The sequence below is a fragment of the Onychostoma macrolepis genome, chromosome 22 (genome assembly GCF_012432095.1).
Source record: "Onychostoma macrolepis isolate SWU-2019 chromosome 22, ASM1243209v1, whole genome shotgun sequence".
Taxonomy (NCBI): Eukaryota; Metazoa; Chordata; class Actinopteri; order Cypriniformes; family Cyprinidae; genus Onychostoma; species Onychostoma macrolepis.
Genome location: NC_081176.1, coordinates 7,533,757 through 7,558,170, shown reverse-complemented (window position 1 = coordinate 7,558,170; position 24,414 = coordinate 7,533,757). Strand labels below are relative to the sequence as shown.

At 40.6% G+C, this 24,414-nt stretch overlaps 1 protein-coding gene across 3 annotated transcripts; it reads right to left on the bottom strand.

The window, feature by feature from the left end:
• Window positions 1-46: 46 nt before the first annotated feature.
• On the bottom strand, window positions 47-21,368 carry LOC131531425 (uncharacterized). Of its 3 annotated transcripts, XM_058762167.1 has the most exons (9): window positions 21,065-21,368; window positions 18,631-18,960; window positions 18,233-18,556; window positions 13,285-13,614; window positions 12,887-13,210; window positions 6,212-6,343; window positions 4,060-4,367; window positions 3,538-3,828; window positions 47-2,032 (listed from the first exon to the last, which is right to left on the bottom strand). In XM_058762167.1, exons 1-8 carry the CDS (start codon window positions 21,099-21,101, stop codon window positions 3,826-3,828), a joined length of 1,788 nt encoding a protein of 595 aa, XP_058618150.1. In that variant the 5' UTR covers window positions 21,102-21,368; the 3' UTR covers window positions 47-2,032; window positions 3,538-3,825. The 3 variants fall into 3 exon arrangements, with proteins under 3 accessions (XP_058618150.1, XP_058618148.1, XP_058618149.1); XM_058762165.1 differs by lacking the exon at window positions 21,065-21,368 and having other exon boundaries at window positions 18,631-20,388; XM_058762166.1 differs by lacking the exons at window positions 6,212-6,343; window positions 21,065-21,368 and having other exon boundaries at window positions 18,631-20,391.
• Window positions 21,369-24,414: the final 3,046 nt, after the last annotated feature.

Below are 24,414 nucleotides of genomic sequence, written 5' to 3'. Positions count from 1 at the left end.
AGTAATTCTGGGATATCAGAGGTATTTCTTTTTATCAGAGTTTATTATACAAAAATACATGCAATGGAAAATGACTGCTTAACAATAAACCTAAACATTCATTTATTTTCTCTTATCTTGAAGGCAACATAGCACACAACAAAAGACATAAAACAGTAACAGTATGTATGTGTGTGTATATATATATATATATATATATATATATATATAATTTCCCCCCTCTACATCATATATCAAAAGATTTGAATAAATACATTTACTGAACAAATGCATTAATTGTTACATTTCTTGCTTCATTGCTTTGTTTACCTGCTTGAATACATTTCTTACTTGCATCAATGGCATTTAGCAATACACACATTTTATTATACACCTTACCAGATCTTTCTAGACATTTCATTCCAAACTGTCTGCATATTTGACAGTTACACTCAACAATGCACTTGTCTCCCAGAACCCATGTTCACTCACACACATAAGTCATCTTTGCAGGATGTGTTATACATGTGAGTGACATTTTGTCACCTTATGTAAACTTCATGGCCTCTAGAGAATCTCCAAGATTTTCTGCTTTTTGAATATCTTTTATCATTCAGATCTTTGGAATTGTTTGGAAGAGAGCACTTCATTTCTCTTGACAAGAGTTTATACACAATACATGCAATGAAATATTCTGCTTCACAATAAACCTAGACATTCTTTTACATTCTCAAAGGCATCACAGCAACAACTACGCTCTGTAAAACATATTGTTCTAGGTTCTTTACACATAGTAACAGTTCTATTTAGAACCGTATCATCGTGAAGAACCTTTCATATGCTAAGATGGTTCTTTGCATTGGAGTTCAGGGTTCTTTTTTCCAGCCTTTTTGTTTTTCAAATCTGTAACTGTCAAAGCCACATCTTTACTCGCTTTCTGGAGCTCAAGACAGACTGGCAACACACTCAACAGTTAAAATATTTATTTCTTAAAATTTCTATAAATTTTAATTTTCAAATTGTATTAATAATATAAAAATACTGACGAACAAAAATAAACTATTATTAAAAAGGGTATTTATAACACCATGTCCTACAAGCACGGTTATTTATGAAACCTTATATAAAAGGGTTCTATTTAGCATCAAAAGGGATCCACTATTGTTACGAGCCGAAGAACCCTAATTTGGTACTGTTTAGAACCATTTTTAAGAGACAAAAGACATAAAACAGTAACAGTGTGTGTATATACATATAGTCCCCCGCCCCATATCATTTGTGAAAAGATTTGAATAAAAGCATTGATTAAAAAGAAAACATTTTAAAAGGACATTTTAATGACACATCTTTTTTTTTTTTTTTTGCCAGCACCTGACCAACTAATACTAACACTTACCTATTCTATTCTATATATATATACAGCTCTAGATATGTGTACCATGCTAGACTAACTGAGACTTGTCATAGCACTTGTTTACTGTTGCTCTATCGTTAGTCTGATTACTTCTATTGTTTTCCTCATTTGTAAGTCGCTTTGGATAAAAGCATCTGCTAAATGACAATGTAAATGTAAATGCAAAAACTGGTTATTTATATGTCATATGTTCTACAACCTTTAACATCCAAAGAACCTTTCCATTCCACAACAGATTCTTGATAGTGGAAGAACATTCTTTATATTTTTAAAATGATTTGTACATCAAGAAATAGCTTCTGAGATGAGTGTCCGTAGGTTTAACATTTTTGTCTTTCATGTAAAAATGCTTAATGGAATAAGTGGGATGTGCATCCAGTTGCTAAGTTAATAATGGAAGAGTTTCATACACGTTTCCCAGTTCATCTTAAAAAAGTTTTACATCTTGGTGAGTTTAACAGCTCAACAACACACGTTATTCCCTTTCGTAAAATCAGAAAAATGTTGTTGCGCTGAAATACTGATGATGTCACAGTGATTGACATTGGTGGGCGTGACATATCAATCATTCATTCATACCTCATTTCAACAGCGGCATCCCTACAGTCACTGAATCATTCAGTCGTTCTCCTGTGGAACCTAAATAAAAATACAGAGAGAATCACTGAAACTGAAAAAAGAGAACGAAACAATATGCATGTGCATCTACACACCATACGAAAAAATCATTTTCATGATTTATCACAACTGTTTTTCTTTTGTCAAATCAACTAAGAAAATGAATGTTGCTCAGATAAAAATATTTTGAGTTTCTGTTAATCAAACTAAACTCTTTTCATGTGTGAACTCAATTTTTTAGTTTCAATGAGCTCTGAATTTTAAGACAATCAGTATACTTACCTTAGGTTAAATCAACGATTTTATTATTATTTTTACAGTGCATATGGATGATGTTACAGCTACACAATCTCAAAGAAGGCGAAAGCTCCTAATTATTCTGAAAATTACAGAAAGTCAAGTCTATTATTTACAACAACAAAAAAAAAATATTGAGACTTTGTTCATTTTCCTGTTGGCTTCAGAAGATGTGGTGGATGGAGGAGAAGATTTTAAAGGGATGATTTTAGTCTGTTCCTCACCAAAAGCATTTTAAAGTGCCCCTATTATGGATTTTTGAAAACTACCTTTCATGCAGTGTGTAACACAGCTCTAAGTGAATGGAAACATCCTGCAAAGTTTTAAATCTGAAAGTGCACATGTATAAAGATATTGTTTCTCAAAAGAAAGAGTCAGTGAAACGAGTCGTTTATAAAACGAATCTCTAGCCGTTTCATGTTGACATCAACATGAAACATTAGCATATTTATGCCCGCCCACTTGTTGCGCGTGCAGACCCGGGAAAACCAATCACAACAAACTGGGCTATCGGACCAATCACCGCAGGTTAGCGTCATGCAAAGGCGGGATTTTTAAAAATGAATCATTGAACGAATCGTTTGGGAGTCGTTGAGCAAATAAGGTAAAAATAAATGGATATTATAAGACAATGAAAGTGTTTTCTGACCATGCATGCATGTCAACCTGTTGCTGTGGACTCCCAAAACCAAAATTTAAACCTTTCATAACCCATAATAGGTGCATTTAAGACTTAAGGACTATTGAATTAAAATGCTTCTATGGTGTTTTGTCTTTTTATTGATTGACAACCTAAACGTGAACTGTTTCTGTTGAGTTAATTGTGTCATAATGCTCTAGTGTGAAATTTCATGGAACCTTTTTACTCCATAAAGAACCTTTTGTCCAATGGAAATGTTCTATAGATGTTAAAGCTTCTTCAGAGAACTGTCAATGCCAATAAAGAACTTTAAGAGTGTATTGTGTAATATATATATATATATATATATATATGAATAGTTCTAAATCCGTCTGAGGTTTTTGTTTAAAATTAACATTTTTATCAGGCTCCATATATATGTTTCTACCTAAGTACCAGTACTTCTGAATGGGCTGAGTCTGGGATTTAGCGGGTTTGAAGTATCATTATCTCAGTATCATTATCTCATTTTTGACAGAGGTGGCTTTTAGAGGCTTTTGCATTGGAAGTCTTCACATATAGTTGTTAGAATAAATGTTGTTCTACTCACCTGTGACAGTCACATTGAATCTTCTGAATGTGGTATGTTTGCTGTTGATGACCTGTAGTTTAAAATGTCCAGTGTCTGTGGTTTCAATGTTTTTGATGGTGAGAGATCCATTCGACGTGTTCAGCTCCACTCTGCCTGTGAATTTCTGACCAATACTAGTCTTTCCTGAATCAGTTTTAACAACGAGACGGTTTTCAGGTCCAAACGTCCACAGTATCTCATCATCACTCTGTATTTCAGTATCAGTCTTTAGAAGGATAGATTCTCCCTTCATCACTGGCACTGTCCTCACTTCATGTCACAGCAACACACAGAAACACAGGGGAGAATCAGAATGTGAATTAAGTTTGCATTTTCAACATCACATTTCAACAACCTAGTTTGCATGTTGCATGTTTTAGTTGTAGTGTTTTGGCTTGGACACCTAATAAAAACAAAAAGTAATTCAAATTTTATTGCACTTTATAATCGAATAAAATAATCTAATCTGTTCACACAGTGCATTATCATTGATCTACTCACTTGTGACTGTAAGAATAATCGCTTGTTGATTCTCTTATTGGTGCTGTTGCTGCTGATTTGTAGTATATAGAGTCCAGAGTGAATAATCATTGTGTTATTGATGGTGAGAGATCCAGTCTTATCATTCAGCACCAGTTTGCTTCTGAATCTTTCATCAAAACCACCATGTGTCTGTTTGGTCACTCCATTGATTTCAGCGATGAGATTGTGGTCATCGTGATACCACCAGTGTACCTCATCATCTCCCTGTAGGTTAGTTTCAGTCTCCAGAATGACAGAATCTCCATCTGCCACTGACACTTTCTTCTCTTCAAAGAGAAATGTGAAATGTGTCCATGAGATCAAGCTAAATTTTACAACGAGATTATACTGTACATCATTTTCACTTTGTGACAAAAGGTGCATTTATACTCTTCAACTGTTGTCCTTAAAAATGCGTGTATCACATATGATAAAGTAGGCTTGAAAGCTACACAGGCATAATTGCAATTGCAGAAGAAATATTATGAATATATTTAAAGGGAAAGTATACCTAAAATTTGAAATTATCCAATGATTGTCAATGATGTCAATAGTCAATGATGAGTATCTTCTTTCAGACAAACACGATTGGAGTTCAATTACAAATATCCTTGCTCTTCCAAGATTTATAATGCTAGTTAATGGGGCTTGATATTATGAAGCTCAAAAAGTGCATACTATATCTGTATTAAAAAAAAAAAAAAAAAAAAGTATTTAGTTACTACTTTTAGTACACTTGAATGTACTAGTGTATAAAAGATGGGTTCAAGTGTACTACAAGTGGTAACTAAATACATTTTTAAAATACATATATAGTATGTTAAAAAGCACATTTTAATTCATATACATGGTGTCTCAAAATAGCACAGTTGAGTACACTTAGATGATCTTAAGTTTATCTTAAGAAGTACTAAATAATAAGTTTTAGTACATTAAGTACAACATTACTGAAAATAGAGCACTTTAAGTACACTGTAAAAAAATAGTTGTTTCAACTTAAAATAATTTGTTTGTGACTTAAAATTTTTAGTTTATATCAACTAAAATATTCCAGTTGTCCCTTAAATTAACATTGAGTAACTTCAAATTTCAAGTTGACTAAACTAAACATTTTAAGTTAGCGGGGTAACAAATTATTTTAAGTTGAAACAACTTTTTGGAACAATTTTTTTTACAGTGTACATTATGGAAGTGCAGTTTTTTTTCACATGGGACCATCCATCCATCAATTAATCCATATGACTCTAGAGGGTTAATAAAGGCCTTCTGAAGTGAACCGATGGGGTTTTATGAAACAAAATACCCATATTTAAAACCTATTAGCTTCTGCCAAACAGCATACAAGTCGAGTTCCAGCAGAAGAGTGACCTCTGACCCGACACATAGTGGAGGACGTAGGAGTAGCATGAGCTTAGGTGAGAGTAGATGCCTCTCACGGTTCAATCAAATAGGGCTGGGCAGCAAACTCAAGCTCTTATACCAAAATCCTACAACATTTAAATATTTTCAGTTTAGACTTCTAATTTGTGACTGGTCTTTTGTTTTTGCTTTATGCTTTGCACTTCCGAATTTGTCAATTCATCATATGACAACTCAACTTGTGTATGACTGTTTGCCTGAAGCAGATTATTAGTTTATAAAGTTTTAAATATGGATATTTTTCTTACTAAAACCCATTGCTTTACTTCATTAACCCTTTGTAGCTGTGTGGATCATTTTTATGATGGAGGGATGCACTATTTTGGGCTTCAAAATCTCAAGCCCTTTCCACTACAATTATAAAGCTTGGAAAAGCCAGGATATCTTTTAATATAACTCTGATTGTGCTAATCTGAAAGAAGAATTCATATACATATCAATAATTCATATCTTGAATGGCTTGAGCGTGAGTAAATCATGGGGTAATTTTCAATTTGGGTGAACTATTCCTTTAAATATGAACTGTTCAATTACACGCAGTGAGACAATGTGGGAAATCTATTTGCATGGCAAATTAATCTATTCACTCAGAATCAGGATGGTACAATAAAACAAATAGAATAAAAAAAATCTAGAACCAAATGAAAACATGCATATGCAAAAATCATATAGCTCATAGTTTCCATCCTGTTCTATCAGTTGTAATACTCACCCATTTTTTTTTCTAGTTCAGAGATCTTGCGGCGATAGTGAACCACAACAGAGGATACAACTGCAGCCAAAAGCAGAGCAGCAACAACAATTCCTGCTATGAGACCTGGAGACGGTTCTGAATCTGGAACAGCTAAAGACATAGTTGACAATACAAAAACATAGCTGTCAATAAAGCTCTTTCTGATTCTGAGACAGTGAATGTGATGATCTAAAACACTGAAATGACCATAAACAAATAAGTGTCAAAAAGTAAGTCCTTCGGACACTACAGTGAAAGCTTTTATTTTTATATTTGCAATTTTGATTTTAGTTTTTAGCAACTTTGTTATGTACTTTTGCAATTACTTTAGCTTTAAATTATTTTAGTTTCAGATTAGTCATTTTAAGACAAAGACAAGGGTTTTAGTTCACCTAAAAATTACAATTACTAACCCTAAAGCCATCCTTGGTGTATATGACTTTCTTCTTTCAGACAAACACAATCTGAGTTATAATAAAATTAATCCTGGCTCTTCCAAGCATTATAATGGGATTTTGAAGCTCAAAAAAGTCCATCCATCGACCATAAAACTGCACAACATGGCTATGGGGTGGGTGGGAATGGGGTTAATAAAGGTCTTCTGAAGCAAATCGATTGTTTTTTTTAAGAAAAATCCATCCAAATATCCACTTACGTTATGGCCTACGTCGCTTCGTGTTTTAAACTGCGAGAGGCATTATACATTCTTCATAAGTCATGGTCCACCAGAAGCTGGATGTTTTGCTTTATAAAGTGATAAATATGGATAAATCATGGGGTAATTTTCAATTTTTGGATGAACTATCCCTTTAAAGGTGCTGTATGTAGGATTGACAGGTATTGCAGTCCAAATTCATAATATTGGAGAGGGTTTCTTTCACCCGGCCCCTCCTCCTCAGACTTGACACACACGCAGGTTGCCAGATTAACGACACCAACAGGAACGAGCGCACATGAAGATGAACGAAATTAAATATGCTGTGTTTTCCGCCAACTGGCAACCCGGGGTGCCGAAATACAATTGGGTAAATTGGCAGTGGGCGGGTTTCACAAACCATAACAAACACAGACATTCCGGGCCGGAATGCTCATTTTCAAAGGAGAATAACTTACTGTAGCATTGTTTTTCAGATAAACAAGTATGTTAACGTCTCGGTTACGTACGTAACCCTCGTTCCCTGATGGAGGGAACGGAGACGTTATGTCGTGACGACATAGGGGATTTACTTGGGAGCCCCAATCATCTCTGACTTAAGAGAAAACGCCAATGAATATTGGCTAGTGGATTTTGCATACCTGCGCCACTCCCCGTGCACACGGGTATAAATAGGCGGCAGGTGCATCCACTCATTAGGTTTTACGCTGAGGAGCCGAGAACGAGTCCCTGGCAACCAGCGATGGTTCAAGATTGTGGCATGGGGACATAACGTCTCCGTTCCTCCATCAGGGAACGAGGGTTACGTCGTAACCGAGGCGTTCCCTATCTGTCGGTCACTACGAGTTATGTCGTGACGACATAGGGTCTTATGGAAAGCGCCACAACCTGAACCCCGTCACAACCTTGTGGCATGCAGATGCTGACAAGCGAGCGCGTGACAGACAAATGCCATGCGAAAGGTCGCAACCTTCCCATCGCCCCAGCGCAAATTCGCTAACCTGGGTGCCCGCAGGGACCACTGAGTACATCGCTGCTGGAGATAGCCAAGCCGCTGTTCCTTTTCCCACAGAAGTCGGAAGGGATTTCAACCTTCAATGAAAGATAGCTTCAAGTCTTTCCTATTTGTTGTTACAGCTTGGCAGTAACGACGGGGAAGCGAGCCTTCCAGAGAAGGGCGCTACGGAGGCCACATCCTGCCCGAAGGGAGGTAACATGTGGAGACACTGATATGGACTGACCCAGGCCTGGGGCAGTACTACATACGACTGGACCCTGGGGCAGATCCTACCTAAGGGTAGGGAGGAGAGCTGCCAGCAGGGCCTGACAGAAGGCTCTGTCAAAGGGAAGACACGGGTTTACCGTGAGGGAAACCTTACCGTGGTAGAATACACATATGGGATTACCGAGAGAATCAAGCCATACGGACACCTAGCCCAGTACAGGGGCTGACCGGAGACCCGGGCGAGCTAACACAAATACTGGGCCTGGCGTCAGACTGCTCCGCCCAGTCTGACTGCCGGGGGTGCTGGAGGAACTCCACCAGGGTTCGCCGTCCGGGGAACTGAACTGGAGGAGGAAAACGGCGCTCGTATCCCCGGGTGAGGGGGAATGGCGCAGCAAGCGTGACACCGGCCAGCTCTTTCCGCCACTTACCTGTTACCCAACACACGGGAAGAAACTGGCTCGATGCGGAGATTATAAAATCTCGCAAAGGTGTTAAGTGTCGCCCAGCCCGCAGCTCTACAGATGTCTGGCAGGGAGGCGCCGTGCGCCAACGCATAGGAGGAGGCAACACTCCGTGTGGAGTGAGCCCTCACCCCTAGGGGGCACGGCTCGCCTTGGGATTGGTACGCCAAGGCGATGGCCTCCACTATCCAGTGGGCCAACCTCTGCTTGGAGACAGCCTTCCCTTTCTGCTGACCTCCGTGGCAGACAAAGAGCTGCTCAGAGCTTCTAAAGCTCTGGGTGCGGTCCACGTATATGCGCAACGCTCTTACGGGACACAGCAACGCCAAGGCTGGATCTGCCTCCTTCGAGGGCAGGGCTTGCAGGTTCACCACCTGATCGCGGAAGGGCGTGGTGGGAACCTTAGGCACGTATCCAGGCCGGGGTCTCAGGACAACGTGAGAGTAGACCGGCCCGAACACAAGGACACTTGCCGGGACACTTGTTCTAGGGGCACCCCGGCCCGTAGAAAGGCAAGGTCCGTCCAGGGGCTGAAGAGCGGCGACACTCCTGTGTGATGTTCACACGAAGTGTACCGCGACGCCATGCCCACCTCGGGACTCGGGAGTGCAACCAGTGCTGAAGTGGTCTCATATGAAGCAATCCGAGTGGCGTGACTGCGACTGCGGATGCCATATGCCCCAGGAGCCTCTGAAACTGTTTCAGAGGAACCACAGTCCTGCCTCTGAAGGAACTCAGGCAGTTCAGCACTGACTGGGCGCGATCCTCCGAGGCGCGCGTCATACTCACCGAGTCTAACTCCACACCAAGAAAAGAGATTCTCTGCCCAGGGGAGAGCTTGCTCTTTTCCCAGTTGACCTGAAGCCCCAACTGGCTGAGTGCTGAAGCACTGGGTCCCTGTGATCACACAACTGTTCTCGCACGCGGGCCATGCTCGAGATAGTTGAGGATCCTGATGCCCACTTCCCGTAGCGGGGCAAGGGCGCCCTCCGTGCCTTGGCGAAGACACGGGAGGGACAGGGACAGCCGAAGGGAGGACCCTGTACTGCCATGCCCGACCCTCGAACACAAACTGTAGGCAGTCTGTGTCGCGGAAGGATCGAAACATGAAAGTAAGCGTCCTTCAGGTCAATCGCTGCAAACCAATCCTGGGGCTGGATGCATTTGACATGCACCTGTTCGTCAGCATCTTGAACGGGAGCCTGTATGCATGGCCCGGTTTAAGACTTGCTGGTCCAGGATTGGTCGAAGACCACCGCTTATCCTAGGTACGATGAAGCAAGGGCTGTAAAAACCCTTGCCTCATCTCGGCTGGAGGGACCGGCTCGATTGCATCCTTTGCCAGGAGGACAGCAATCCCCTCGCGCAAGACAGGAGCGTTCCGAGCTACCACTGAAGTCTCGAGAACGCCGCTGGACTTGGGAGGTCGCCTGGCAAACTGAATCGCGTAGCCGAGTCGAATCGTGCGCGTGAGCCAACGAGACGGGCTGGGCAGCGTGAGCCACGCCTCCAGACGCCGTGCAAATGGCTCCAACGGCACGATCGACGTACCTGTGGTGGTGCAGCGAAGGGGAGTAGAGCGGGATGTTACAGAAGGCTGTGCGTTCTGAGGCATCCTCGCAAAACTCCCTGGGTCCCAGAGGGGACTGGCTAGAGGTGCGTGGGGAGGCACTGCGTCCCCTGAACCGCACTCTCTTGGCCGCTGGCAAGATGGGTCGTGGGCGAGAGTGAGGAGGCAACGCGTCGCACACTGTCGGCCCGTGGACCTGAAAACCCGGAGGAAAGGGAAATTGCTCTTTCTTTTGACAAAGTGGGGGCCGCTGGCCCTTGAGCCAGCGGCGGAACAGAACCAGAGATTTTCCACCCGGCCCTCCCCCGGGGGAAAGAGCGGCGCTGTCCCTGCCATCTCCTGAGAAAGAGCAGCTTCCCACATCACTGGGTTGCCCGTGTCAGGGCCGCTTTGTCGCCTATCTGGGCAATTAGGGGCCAACTGGGACACGGGGGGCGCCGCACTCCTGCGGCTCGACGCACCGGCATATGGGACAATTCAGCACGGGGCGGAGCAGCTCTGGAGGTTGCGGGAGGGCGCCCACGGCGACAAGCAGACTGGGGCTTGCCCTGCGGCGGAGCGGTGCATCACGCCGGGGCAAGCTACTTACCTGTTACCCAATTGGCCTCGGTCTGCTTCTGTACTGCCGAGAACTGCTGGGCACAGTCCTCGACAGTGTCGCCGAACAGTCCGGCCTGGGAGGCAGGCGGCGACACCGCTCTTCTCAAGGCTGAGCCATAGATGGCCCTCTTGGACCCCAAGTGTGGACATCGCCTTCCCGAGGGACTGCGCTGTGACTTCCATCGCCCGAAGGGCACAGTCAGTCCCCGAGCACAGTTCCTGCATCAACCTCGGGTTGGTACTACCCTCGTGCATTTTAATGCCTTTGGCTGGTGTACTCGCAGGACAGCCATGGCATGCAGGGCAGAGGCAGCTTGGCCCGCAGCACTGTAAGCTTTGGCCGCGGGCGGCCGTCAGCCTACAGGCTTTGGACGGGAGACGAGACGATTCCTCCAAGTGGTGGTGCATTGCGGGCACAAGTGCACCGCAAACACACTCTCCACCTGGGAAATGTCAACGTACCCCCTAGCTGCCCCGCCGTCGAGGGTAGTGAGGATGGGGGAGGCAGACGAGCCGCTTCTGGCCGTAAAAAGGGGCCATCCACGACTTCGTCAGCTCCCCATGCACTTCCGGGAAGAAAGGAACCGGGCAGGGCGTGGTCGCGAGCCACGGCCCGTGCCGAGGAACCAATCATCTCACCGCGAGGGCTCAGGACTAGGAGGTGTGCACGCCCAGCCCGATGCTCGCGGCGGCCCGGAAAGCACGGCCGTCAACTCTGGGTCCGATTCGGCGGCGGCCGCGACTCCCGAGGGAGGCAGCCCCGCCGAATCTTCATCCTCAGAGGGCAGAATCACCGGGGAGCCGCACAGAACAGCTGCTGCGGGAGGAGTGAGAGGTCCGTGGGGACTGGCCCGGCGGAAAGGCTCTCACTGTAACCCTCAGATCGCCCAGAGCACTAGCCGATGGTTCTCTGCTCGTGGCAGAGAAGCCAGCGGTAGTGACAGAGGGAGCCCCTCCCATCCCGTGAGGAGAGAGGCGCGATCGCAGCGCTGCCATGGTTACACGCTCAGAACGAACGCATAAACCATCCACGAACGCAGCTTCAGCGCGCTGGATGCCCAGACACTGAAGACAACGATCGTGGCCGTGGATGGAGGATAGGAAACGACCGCAACCAAGAGGACACGGCCGAACGGCGTCTTTAAAAGACGCGAACCGACCGTGATTTGCTCTTTTAGGAAATCTGCTCTTTTTAGTTGAAGTGCCCAGGGGAATCGCTGCAGACAGGGACACCGCTGTTCGCACCGTAACGCCAACCAGAACAGCTTCCAGACAGATGATGAATGGCTCTTTGTGGAGATCAACACGTTCATCCACTCGGCTCCGAAGCAAAAATCTAATGAGTGGATGCACCTGCCGCCTATTTATACCCGTGTGCACGGGGAGTGGCGCAGGTATGCAAAATCCACTAGCCAATATTCATTGGCGTTTTCTCTTAAGTCAGAGATGATTGGGGCTCCCAAGTAAATCCCCTATGTCGTCACGACATAACTCGTAGTGACCGACAGATAGGGAACTTAGCATGTTTCTTAAATATCTGCAAACATATTATGGTATTTTTATGCTTTAGTAGAGTCAAAATCCTACATACAGCACCTTTAAGGTTAAACTTATTTCAGCTACACTATTGTAAAAGTTGTAAATAAAACAAAGATTAATGGAGTAGTTTTTACTTTAATTTTTCCAAATTTCATGTATGATTAAATGTGATACCGTTTTTGCAAGTGTTTGTGAAATTTACTAGCAATTTCTTGTTTCAACACCATTGTTTCAAATTGTTTCAACACCATTTTTTAAAATAAATATATATAATTTATTTTATTTTAGCTTTATTTCAACTACAAAAACAATGTTTTTTTATAATTTTAGATTTATTTAACAATGACAACACTGAAATGGACTGTCAATATTTGTGCGATTTACTATATAATACTATATAATAAAGTCTCCTTTGAAAAAAAAAAAATCATATCATATCACCCTGCCTTACTGTCAATTGTTTAAAAATTTATTTGTAGTCATGTAAATGTTGAATCTGTTAATCAAACACCAAGTATTCCAAGTATTGGTGCAAGTATCTATTCCAAGTGCTTACCTGAGTCTGTCACTACATTGAAAGATTTGCTTTATAAAGACTTACCACTCACAGAAACCAGGAATTGCTGTGAGCTCTCACGGCCTCTGATCTGTAGTTCATAAAGTCCAGAGTCTGTAGTTCTGGTGTTCTTGATGGTCAGAGATCCATCCGGATCCAGCTTCAGTCTGTCTCTGAATCTCTCATCAGCATTGTTTATTGACCTGTCATTAGTTTCCACATCAATTTTAGCCAGGAGGACGCCTTTATCTCCAAACCTCCACACTATTAGATCATCTCTCTGTACTTCAGAAACATCATTCTGTAGAATAACAGACTCTCCCTCCATCACTGACAATGACTTCACTCCATCCGTCTCACCAACCACACCTGAATAAAAATCAGGTCAGAGCTGGAGTATTTTAATTCTGCTTTTACAGTATGCAGTGTCGCGAGATACTCACCGATAACAATAACTTCAAATATCTTGGTCATAGTCTTCTCTCTAGAGATGCTGAGTTTATATTGTCCCGAGTGTCTGATTCTGGTGTTTCTGATGGTGAGAGATCCAGTCTTTTGATCCACCTGCAATCTGTCTCTGAATCTCCCATCATCAGTGACAAAAAATGAAGTCAGGTTATGCTTTCTCGTTATTTGAGATATGACAGAGTCTTTAGGTCCAAACAGCCACAGTATGGTATCATCGTTCTGTAACTCAGTGAGATTTGTGTATAGAGTAACAGAATCTCCCTCAATCACTGTCATTGTCTCAACTCTTTCTGCTCCAAACACACCTGCAGAACAGAAATTAAAAATGATAGCTATTGCTGAATACAATAACACACTAGTAACCTTACTTTCAATTGAAAACACTGCGTGAGACAGATACAAAATTTCTTTTTCAAAGCTTGTGTTAGACAAATTGTAATGGTAAAAACACAATAGAAACAAGCAGCTCTGGCCACTCATGGACACATCGTGGTCCAGGATCCCATCGTCCTCTAGTCTCTAAATTTTGAATCTGGATCTTAAAACAAGTAATATTGCTGCATTATGAACCAAAAAAAAAAAAAAAAGCAAAATTACATGTATGGCATTTAACTTTCTTAATGTATATTTTATCAATTGAATAACATAGTATATTTGACTGTCCCACATTAGTCAAAACATGCTGTCCCACTTTTGAAACATCCTTTTCCAAAGTGAGATGACAAAAATTTTAACAATATTATTGCAAAATTTGATGTACAAATACATCACAAATATAATTTGATAACAATTTAGAACATTGCTTTATTTACAACAGATTTATATCCTTAACATTAATTTTGTCTAAATCCTATGTCACTGTCATTTCAGTAAACTTCACAAGAGGTGTCACGGTGCACACAGCAGGGAGGAACGAGGATAACTCAAATAATAGTCTTTAATGAACTCAAACAAGGCAGGGCAAGACAAGGCAAGGTTGACATCGGCAGGAACACCGGGGAGTAACGAGTAGACCAGACAAAATCTAACTAAACAGGCATGAACTAAATACACATAACAATTACTGATAATGACTAAAACACAGCTGGACAAGACTCAACTAATAATCACACTGAACAAGGACAGGAACATGACCAAATAAGGACACAAGAGGCGGGAACACAAGAAACACAAGACAGAGGACTGACAAGAGGTACTTCCTGTTTGATCATTTTCATGGCCAGATTTCTGACATAATTTCCAGAAAGTCAAGTAATTTCAATAACTTGACACCCCTGCTTGAATTCAACACCAATCATGTTCACTTTAATGTTGTAAAAGAAGACATAAATGCACTAAAGCTTAGGAGTCCCACATTAGTCACTAATCCACCCTATAACAAAACATCATTTTTTTTCTTTAAAACTGTTACATTAATTCTGGTTGTTATATACGTTTTTAATTAAAATGGAAATCATTTTACTAAATAATTTAAACTTGACTGACTGCTTCACTTCCACTTTATCGCTTAATAGAGAAAAATATTATGTTAATTTTTAGAGTTACGTTGTTTAGGAAACTGTTTTTGGCTTTATTCGTAGTAAAAAAAAGTATTTTATTATTTTTTTTTTAACTGCTTTAACTGCTTTTTTTAACTGCTTTGATTTTGTGGTCGTATTTCAAAAACGTATTTCATAAGCGACCGGAAGTTACACCCGTAATTTGTGCAAAGGTTCATATGATGGATAAGACTTTTTTTTTTTTTTTTTTTTAGAATGCTTTATATTGTACACAAGATACAAGGAAATTACAGATCTTTCTTTGTAAGGTGCTTGGTACATAATAGACAGAAATCGACTAAAAAGAAAGATACATAATACAAAGAGTTGTACAATTAAAAATGTTTAAACCAAGACAAAAGAATAAAGAGAATGAAATAGAAAAAAAATTGCTTATATATAAAACTGACCTATTGATATATTTCTTATAAAAAAGCAAGAATTGAGGTACACCAGACACGTAACGTTTATGGCCAAAATCCAAAACAATTAATATTTATCGAACGACTCATTATCGCCGCCGCACTTCAAGCGTCTTTGAACAAACTGCGAAATGAAATGTCAATCAACAGCAAATGAAATGTTGTTGTTGTTTTGTTTTTTTGGGTTTTTTTTTTTTTGACAGCACAATTGCATCCATATTATGGACTGTATATAGATTTAATTCACACCGTGTTAAACATTTTCTCCTTGCTTGCAGCAGTAAAAACGGGCTGAGGGTGAAGATCACAGAATTTTTAATTTATTAGAGAAATGTCCAGCAGATGTCGACGGGGAATGATTCAAGCGCGACTGGAATGCAAAACGGAGCACGCATTTGTTGCGCAGCTGATGTCTAAAATGAAACCAAACCTCCGAGACCGAAATTCACTTACCGTCCAAAAGCAATAAGGTAAGAAACAGCAGTAACATCCTAGAGCTGTAAAGGCTGTGTAGATTCCGAATGTAGCGAATCAATGGAGATTATTATAATTCGGTTCCTCTTAATCTCCACTGTCATTCATAAACCGCACACAAGTGGCTACAACTTCGAATGTCTCAGCGGAGCAGCTCTGGAGGTTGCGGGAGGGCGCCCACGGCGACAAGCAGACTGGGGCTTGCCCTGCGGCGGAGCGGTGCATCACGCCGGGGCAAGCTACTTACCTGTTACCCAATTGGCCTCGGTCTGCTTCTGTACTGCCGAGAACTGCTGGGCACAGTCCTCGACAGTGTCGCCGAACAGTCCGGCCTGGGAGACGAGAGCGGCGACACCGCTCTTCTCAAGGCTGAGCCATAGATGGCCCTCTTGGACCCCAAGTGTGGACATCGCCTTCCCGAGGGACTGCGCTGTGACTTCCATCGCCCGAAGGGCACAGTCAGTCCCCGAGCACAGTTCCTGCATCAACCTCGGGTTGGTACTACCCTCGTGCATTTTAATGCCTTTGGCTGGTGTACTCGCAGGACAGCCATGGCATGCAGGGCAGAGGCAGCTTGGCCCGCAGCACTGTAAGCTTTGGCCGCGGGCGGCCGTCAGCCTACAGGCTTTGGACGGGAGACGAGACGATTCCTCCAAGTGGTGGTGCATTGCGGGCACAAGTGCACCGCAAACACACTCTCCACCTGGGAAATGTCAACGTACCCCCTAGCTGCCCCGCCGTCGAGGGTAGTGAGGATGGGGGAGGCAGACGAGCCGCTTCTGGCCGTAAAAAGGGGCCATCCACGACTTCGTCAGCTCCCCATGCACTTCCGGGAAGAAAGGAACCGGGGCAGGGCGTGGTCGCGAGCCACGGCCCGTGCCGAGGAACCAATCATCTCACCGCGAGGGCTCAGGACTAGGAGGTGTGCACGCCTCCAGCCCGATGCTCGCGGCGGCCCGGGAAAGCACGGCCGTCAACTCTGGGTCCGATTCGGCGGCGGCCGCGACTCCCGAGGGAGGCAGCCCCGCCGAATCTTCATCCTCAGAGGACGATTGCCCATCCCCCGATGCTGCGATCGACGTCTGATCCTCTATCGGCGCACCAAATGAAACGCTGGGCACGCCGTGAGACGGCACAGCAGAATCACCGGGGAGCCGCACAGAACAGCTGCTGCGGGAGGAGTGAGAGGTCCGTGGGGACTGGCCCGGCGGAAAGGCTCTCACTGTAACCCTCAGATCGCCCAGAGCACTAGCCGATGGTTCTCTGCTCGTGGCAGAGAAGCCAGCGGTAGTGACAGAGGAGCCCCTCCATCCCGTGAGGAGAGAGGCGCGATCGCAGCGCTGCCATGGTTACACGCTCAGAACGAACGCATAAACCATCCACGAACGCAGCTTCAGCGCGCTGGATGCCCAGACACTGAAGACAACGATCGTGGCCGTGGATGGAGGATAGGAAACGACCGCAACCAAGAGGACACGGCCGGAACGGCGTCTTTAAAAAGACGCGAACCGACCGTGATTTGCTCTTTTAGGAAATCTGCTCTTTTTAGTTGAAGTGCCCAGGGGAATCGCTGCAGACAGGGACACCGCTGTTCGCACCGTAACGCCAACCAGAACAGCTTCCAGACAGATGATGAATGGCTCTTTGTGGAGATCAACACGTTCATCCACTCGGCTCCGAAGCAAAAATCTAATGAGTGGATGCACCTGCCGCCTATTTATACCCGTGTGCACGGGGAGTGGCGCAGGTATGCAAAATCCACTAGCCAATATTCATTGGCGTTTTCTCTTAAGTCAGAGATGATTGGGGCTCCCAAGTAAATCCCCTATGTCGTCACGACATAACTCGTAGTGACCGACAGATAGGGAACTTAGCATGTTTCTTAAATATCTGCAAACATATTATGGTATTTTTATGCTTTAGTAGAGTCAAAATCCTACATACAGCACCTTTAAGGTTAAACTTATTTCAGCTACACTATTGTAAAAGTTGTAAATAAAACAAAGATTAATGGAGTAGTTTTACTTTAATTTTTCCAAATTTCATGTATGATTAAATGTGATACCGTTTTTGCAAGTGTTTGTGAAATTTACTAGCAATTTCTTGTTTCAACACCATTGTTTCAAATTGTTTCAACACCATTTTTTAAAATAAATATATATAATTTATTTTATTTTAGCTTTATTTCAACTACAAAAACAATGTTTTTTTATAATTTTAGATTTATTTAACAATGACAACACTGAAATGGACTGTCAATATTTGTGCGATTTACTATATAATACTATCTAATAAAGTCTCCTTTGAAAAAAAAAATCATATCATATCACCCTGCCTTACTGTCAATTGTTTAAAAATTTATTTGTAGTCATGTAAATGTTGAATCTGTTAATCAAACACCAAGTATTCCAAGTATTGGTGCAAGTATCTATTCAAGTGCTTACCTGAGTCTGTCACTACATTGAAAGATTTGCTTTATAAAGACTTACCACTCACAGAAACCAGGAATTGCTGTGAGCTCTCACGGCCTCTGATCTGTAGTTCATAAAGTCCAGAGTCTGTAGTTCTGGTGTTCTTGATGGTCAGAGATCCATCCGGATCCAGCTTCAGTCTGTCTCTGAATCTCTCATCAGCATTGTTTATTGACCTGTCATTAGTTTCCACATCAATTTTAGCCAGGAGGACGCCTTTATCTCCAAACCTCCACACTATTAGATCATCTCTCTGTACTTCAGAAACATCATTCTGTAGAATAACAGACTCTCCCTCCATCACTGACAATGACTTCACTCCATCCGTCTCACCAACCACACCTGAATAAAAATCAGGTCAGAGCTGGAGTATTTTAATTCTGCTTTTACAGTATGCAGTGTCGCGAGATACTCACCGATAACAATAACTTCAAATATCTTGGTCATAGTCTTCTCTCTAGAGATGCTGAGTTTATATTGTCCCGAGTGTCTGATTCTGGTGTTTCTGATGGTGAGAGATCCAGTCTTTTGATCCACCTGCAATCTGTCTCTGAATCTCCCATCATCAGTGACAAAAAATGAAGTCAGGTTATGCTTTCTCGTTATTTGAGATATGACAGAGTCTTTAGGTCCAAACAGCCACAGTATGGTATCATCGTTCTGTAACTCAGTGAGATTTGTGTATAGAGTAACAGAATCTCCCTCAATCACTGTCATTGTCTCAACTCTTTCTGCTCCAAACACACCTGCAGAACAGAAATTAAAAATGATAGCTATTGCTGAATACAATAACACACTAGTAACCTTACTTTCAATTGAAAACACTGCGTGAGACAGATACAAAATTTCTTTTTCAAAGCTTGTGTTAGACAAATTGTAATGGTAAAAACACAATAGAAACAAGCAGCTCTGGCCACTCATGGACACATCGTGGTCCAGGATCCCATCGTCCTCTAGTCTCTAAATTTTGAATCTGGATCTTAAAACAAGTAATATTGCTGCATTATGAACCAAAAAAAAAAAAAAAAAAAAGCAAAATTACATGTATGGCATTTAACTTTCTTAATGTATATTTTATCAATTGAATAACATAGTATATTTGACTGTCCCACATTAGTCAAAACATGCTGTCCCACTTTTGAAACATCCTTTTCCAAAGTGAGATGACAAAAATTTTAACAATATTATTGCAAAATTTGATGTACAAATACATCACAAATATAATTTGATAACAATTTAGAACATTGCTTTATTTACAACAGATTTATATCCTTAACATTAATTTTGTCTAAATCCTATGTCACTGTCATTTCAGTAAACTTCACAAGAGGTGTCACGGTGCACACAGCAGGGAGGAACGAGGATAACTCAAATAATAGTCTTTAATGAACTCAAACAAGGCAGGGCAAGACAAGGCAAGGTTGACATCGGCAGGAACACCGGGGAGTAACGAGTAGACCAGACAAAATCTAACTAAACAGGCATGAACTAAATACACATAACAATTACTGATAATGACTAAAACACAGCTGGACAAGACTCAACTAATAATCACACTGAACAAGGACAGGAACATGACCAAATAAGGACACAAGAGGCGGGAACACAAGAAACACAAGACAGAGGACTGACAAGAGGTACTTCCTGTTTGATCATTTTCATGGCCAGATTTCTGACATAATTTCCAGAAAGTCAAGTAATTTCAATAACTTGACACCCCTGCTTGAATTCAACACCAATCATGTTCACTTTAATGTTGTAAAAGAAGACATAAATGCACTAAAGCTTAGGAGTCCCACATTAGTCACTAATCCACCCTATAACAAAACATCATTTTTTTTCTTTAAAACTGTTACATTAATTCTGGTTGTTATATACGTTTTTAATTAAAATGGAAATCATTTTACTAAATAATTTAAACTTGACTGACTGCTTCACTTCCACTTTATCGCTTAATAGAGAAAAATATTATGTTAATTTTTAGAGTTACGTTGTTTAGGAAACTGTTTTTGGCTTTATTCGTAGTAAAAAAAAGTATTTTATTATTTTTTTTTTAACTGCTTTAACTGCTTTTTTTAACTGCTTTGATTTTGTGGTCGTATTTCAAAAACGTATTTCATAAGCGACCGGAAGTTACACCCGTAATTTGTGCAAATATGATGGATAAGACTTTTTTTTTTTTTTAGAATGCTTTATATTGTACACAAGATACAAGGAAATTACAGATCTTTCTTTGTAAGGTGCTTGGTACATAATAGACAGAAATCGACTAAAAAGAAAGATACATAATACAAAGAGTTGTACAATTAAAAATGTTTAAACCAAGACAAAAGAATAAAGAGAATGAAATAGAAAAAAAAAAATTGCTTATATATAAAAACTGACCTATTGATATATTTCTTATAAAAAAGCAAGAATTGAGGTACACCAGACACGTAACGTTTATGGCCAAAATCCAAAACAATTAATATTTATCGAACGACTCATTATCGCCGCCGCACTTCAAGCGTCTTTGAACAAACTGCGAAATGAAATGTCAATCAACAGCAAATGAAATGTTGTTGTTGTTTTGTTTTTTTGGGTTTTTTTTTTTTTGACAGCACAATTGCATCCATATTATGGACTGTATATAGATTTAATTCACACCGTGTTAAACATTTTCTCCTTGCTTGCAGCAGTAAAAACGGGCTGAGGGTGAAGATCACAGAATTTTTAATTTATTAGAGAAATGTCCAGCAGATGTCGACGGGGAATGATTCAAGCGCGACTGGAATGCAAAACGGAGCACGCATTTGTTGCGCAGCTGATGTCTAAAATGAAACCAAACCTCCGAGACCGAAATTCACTTACCGTCCAAAAGCAATAAGGTAAGAAACAGCAGTAACATCCTAGAGCTGTAAAGGCTGTGTAGATTCCGAATGTAGCGAATCAATGGAGATTATTATAATTCGGTTCCTCTTAATCTCCACTGTCATTCATAAACCGCACACAAGTGGCTACAACTTCGAATGTCTCACAAAAATACACTAAACTTGAACACAGAGACCTTACAACAAATAAGAATCGCGGCTTTTCTCACATGTGAGTGATCTAAAACCTTTATCCGTATAGCCCCGCCCTTTAGACCGTGGTAGACTATTGTTAGAGGCGGACACTTAAGTAGTACACTTTTTGAGTATCTGTACTTTACTTGAGTATTATTTTTTTCTGGAAACTTATGACTTTAACTTCACTACATTTGAAAGACAAATATTGTACTTTTCACTCCACTACATTGGTATCAAGGTCCTCGAAGTAGAAAGTCGTTACAATGTAGCAGCTTCAGTGGGTGATTTTTTTTTTCTTCTCTAAAACTTTCTCTTTTTTTCTGACAGTTTATCAGTAATCACTCTTGAAGTGAATTCCCAGCATTTTTTAACACTCGGTTGCCAAAGTGATATTTATTTACAACAATTTAATAATAAGTTAATAATGTGGTATATATTAGACACAATATTGTCTGATTTTGCTAAATTGTGTAAGTGAAAATATTACCTATAAAGCCACAGAAGAACTGTTGTGCGTCTCCTAATAAAACACAATAGGTGTTTCTTTCACACAGACTGTTCTGTGTGTAGTGTATGTCAGTGTATTCAGTATAGGTGTAATGTATTGTACGTTGCTTCAGATGTATTTCAAGTATTACATACAACAATAATAAAACAATGCATTGACATGAAAAAAAAAAAAAGAAGAAATTTACTTTTGGTACTTCTGTACTTTTACTTAAGTAAAAATCTGTCTTTACAACTTTCACTTGTAATGGAGTAATATTTGACCAGCAGAATCTGTACTTTCACTCAAGTAGGATTTGTTTACTTTATCCGTCTCTGACTGCTGTAAAGTGAAAGCGAAAGTGATGTTTGGACAAGTATGGTAACCCATTCTCAGAGATTTATCTCATCCAAGTGCACACACATTAATTAATCAAAGGCGTTTTATTTAGTCCAACAATAACTGATGGAGGGAGATTCTGTCACTCCAAACCCTGATCTTACAGAAATATTTGTTCCCTGGGATTTATAGTTTATTGGTTTTAGGGGGTAGGGCGCAATATATATATATATTTTTTTTGGTGTATGTGTGAACTTACGAGAACTGACCGCAACCGAGCAACATAGAACGGAAGCGGTTTCTTGAAAGCTTGTGTATTTATTGAAAAAAGTCTACTTGAAAAGGAGCTAAATGCACAATGCACAGTTTCTTTTTCAGACTGCATCCACTGTTGTCGCATGCTACCGTTGCTATGCTGGTTTATGACATCAGATCAACCAGAAATGAACTGATCAGGGCTGCGTTTCCCAAAAGCATCGTAAACTTAAGTTGCTCGTAAAAATGGTCGCACGAATCATCTTAGATTTGCGGACCGTATCCCAAAAGCATCGTAACTTAAGTAGTACTTGAAAATCTTCGTAGATCTACGAGTGCTCTGGAGTAATCGTACATCTCTCCGTGCATCGTAAGAAAACATAATTATGAGGTCACCTGCAGGACAGTCGGCAGATTACATCTTTAACTTTATTCAAGTGCAATGTGATTAATTAAAGCTTTTGATTGTACTTTATTGCACTTTAGTACTCGTTTTTTATTTATTTTTTAATTAATTTATAAATGTAATAATTAAAAATGGCAGTAAACAAAAAAATATATACATTTAAATTAAATGACGTCGGGAAAAAACGAATAAAAGAAATAATGTCGGAAATACACTTCAAGACTGGGAAAAATAGGGATAAACTCAAATAAAACTTATCACTGATATTACTTATATTATATTCTATTATATACTCTAGCACTCTCTATTCTAATTCTATTTTATCTATCTGTCTTATTTTTATTAAAACAAACAAACAAACAAACAAAACACACACACACACACACACACACACACACACACTTGACCCTCTATCAACTGCATATTTATTCTGCTAGCTTTTCTTGAAAAACTAACACTAGCTTTTTTTTTTTTCTATTCTATCTACTTTATTATATTATATTATATTATATTATATTATATTATATTATATTATATTATATTATATTATATTATATTATATTATATTATCTGAGCTGTCTGGAATTATTTCAATAAACGAGCGTGTACTACAAATACAAGCCATTCTATAAATTGACATTTCAGCACTTGACCAACGGATTCCTAAGTAGCACTTAAAGCACGGCTACGTGGGATTGTGTTAAGTACATTTTTGGGAAACGCACGTGAAGCAATAACGAACGTTCGTAAAATGACTCTCTTAAGCGCTAAGATCAATCATTATAGGGAAACCCGGCCCAGAACAGAAGAGACTAACCATTACCATCAGACTCATGCAAAATCAGATCAGAAGTATGAATTGAGCAGAAGGATAAGTTTTAGATATGTCCGGATACAATGCAAAACGCCATTTTTGTTGCTTGCAAAGCTATTTCACAAGAGGTGTCACGGTGCACACAGCAGGGAGGAACGAGGAGACGAGGATAACTCAAATAATTGAATTGCATTCATTGGTCATTTATTGATTGCTCTATCAAATTTAATATTTGACTCTAAACAATAGCTCTAAACACAATAATTAGCAACACAATATACTTAGTACAAAATTCGTTGTTCCAAAATAGCACACTTCAAGTTAACCCTTGTGTTGTGTTGAAAACCCTTTTACACTTGTGATGTTCCTGGTCAAAAATGAACAGCCTGCAAAAAAAATAAAAAATCTCTAAATCTCTCATTATGCTACCTTATCACCAACTATTGGATTCAATCTTTTTGTCAGCTTGTTTTCTTTCAATTAGGACTGGTTTTGAATTAATATTTGGAACTGATCGATCCTAGCCCTTATTTATCTGAGCTTACATACCTCATTTTTATTTATTTTTTTCGTGAAAAAAGTGTTTTTCATGGATAACTTTGTCAATTTTTCATACAATATGATAATAATTTGCACTGTTTATGACACTTGTGTTAATGTTAGACCAGATCATTTGTTTTGAAATGGTTTTTAAAAGCTTTTATTTTGTACAAAATGGCACAAAATCACACTTGTGGTGTTCCGGTCTACAAAAATAAATAAATAAATAAATAAAAGTAAAAAAATAGCTTATAAATCACTTCTTACGCTATTTTATCACCAAATATTGGATTCGATCTTTTTGTCAACTTG

Coding starts and splice junctions, on each gene's coding strand:
- LOC131531425 (XM_058762165.1), bottom strand. CDS start 19,135: ATGAGTGGCCAGAGCTGCTTGTTTCTATTGTGTTTTTACCATTACAAT. Junction 18,557..18,630: donor ATTTGAAGTTATTGTTATCG/GTGAGTATCTCG, acceptor ATTTTTATTCAG/GTGTGGTTGGTGAGACGGAT. Junction 13,615..18,232: donor ATTCCTGGTTTCTGTGAGTG/GTAAGTCTTTAT, acceptor TCTGTTCTGCAG/GTGTGTTTGGAGCAGAAAGA.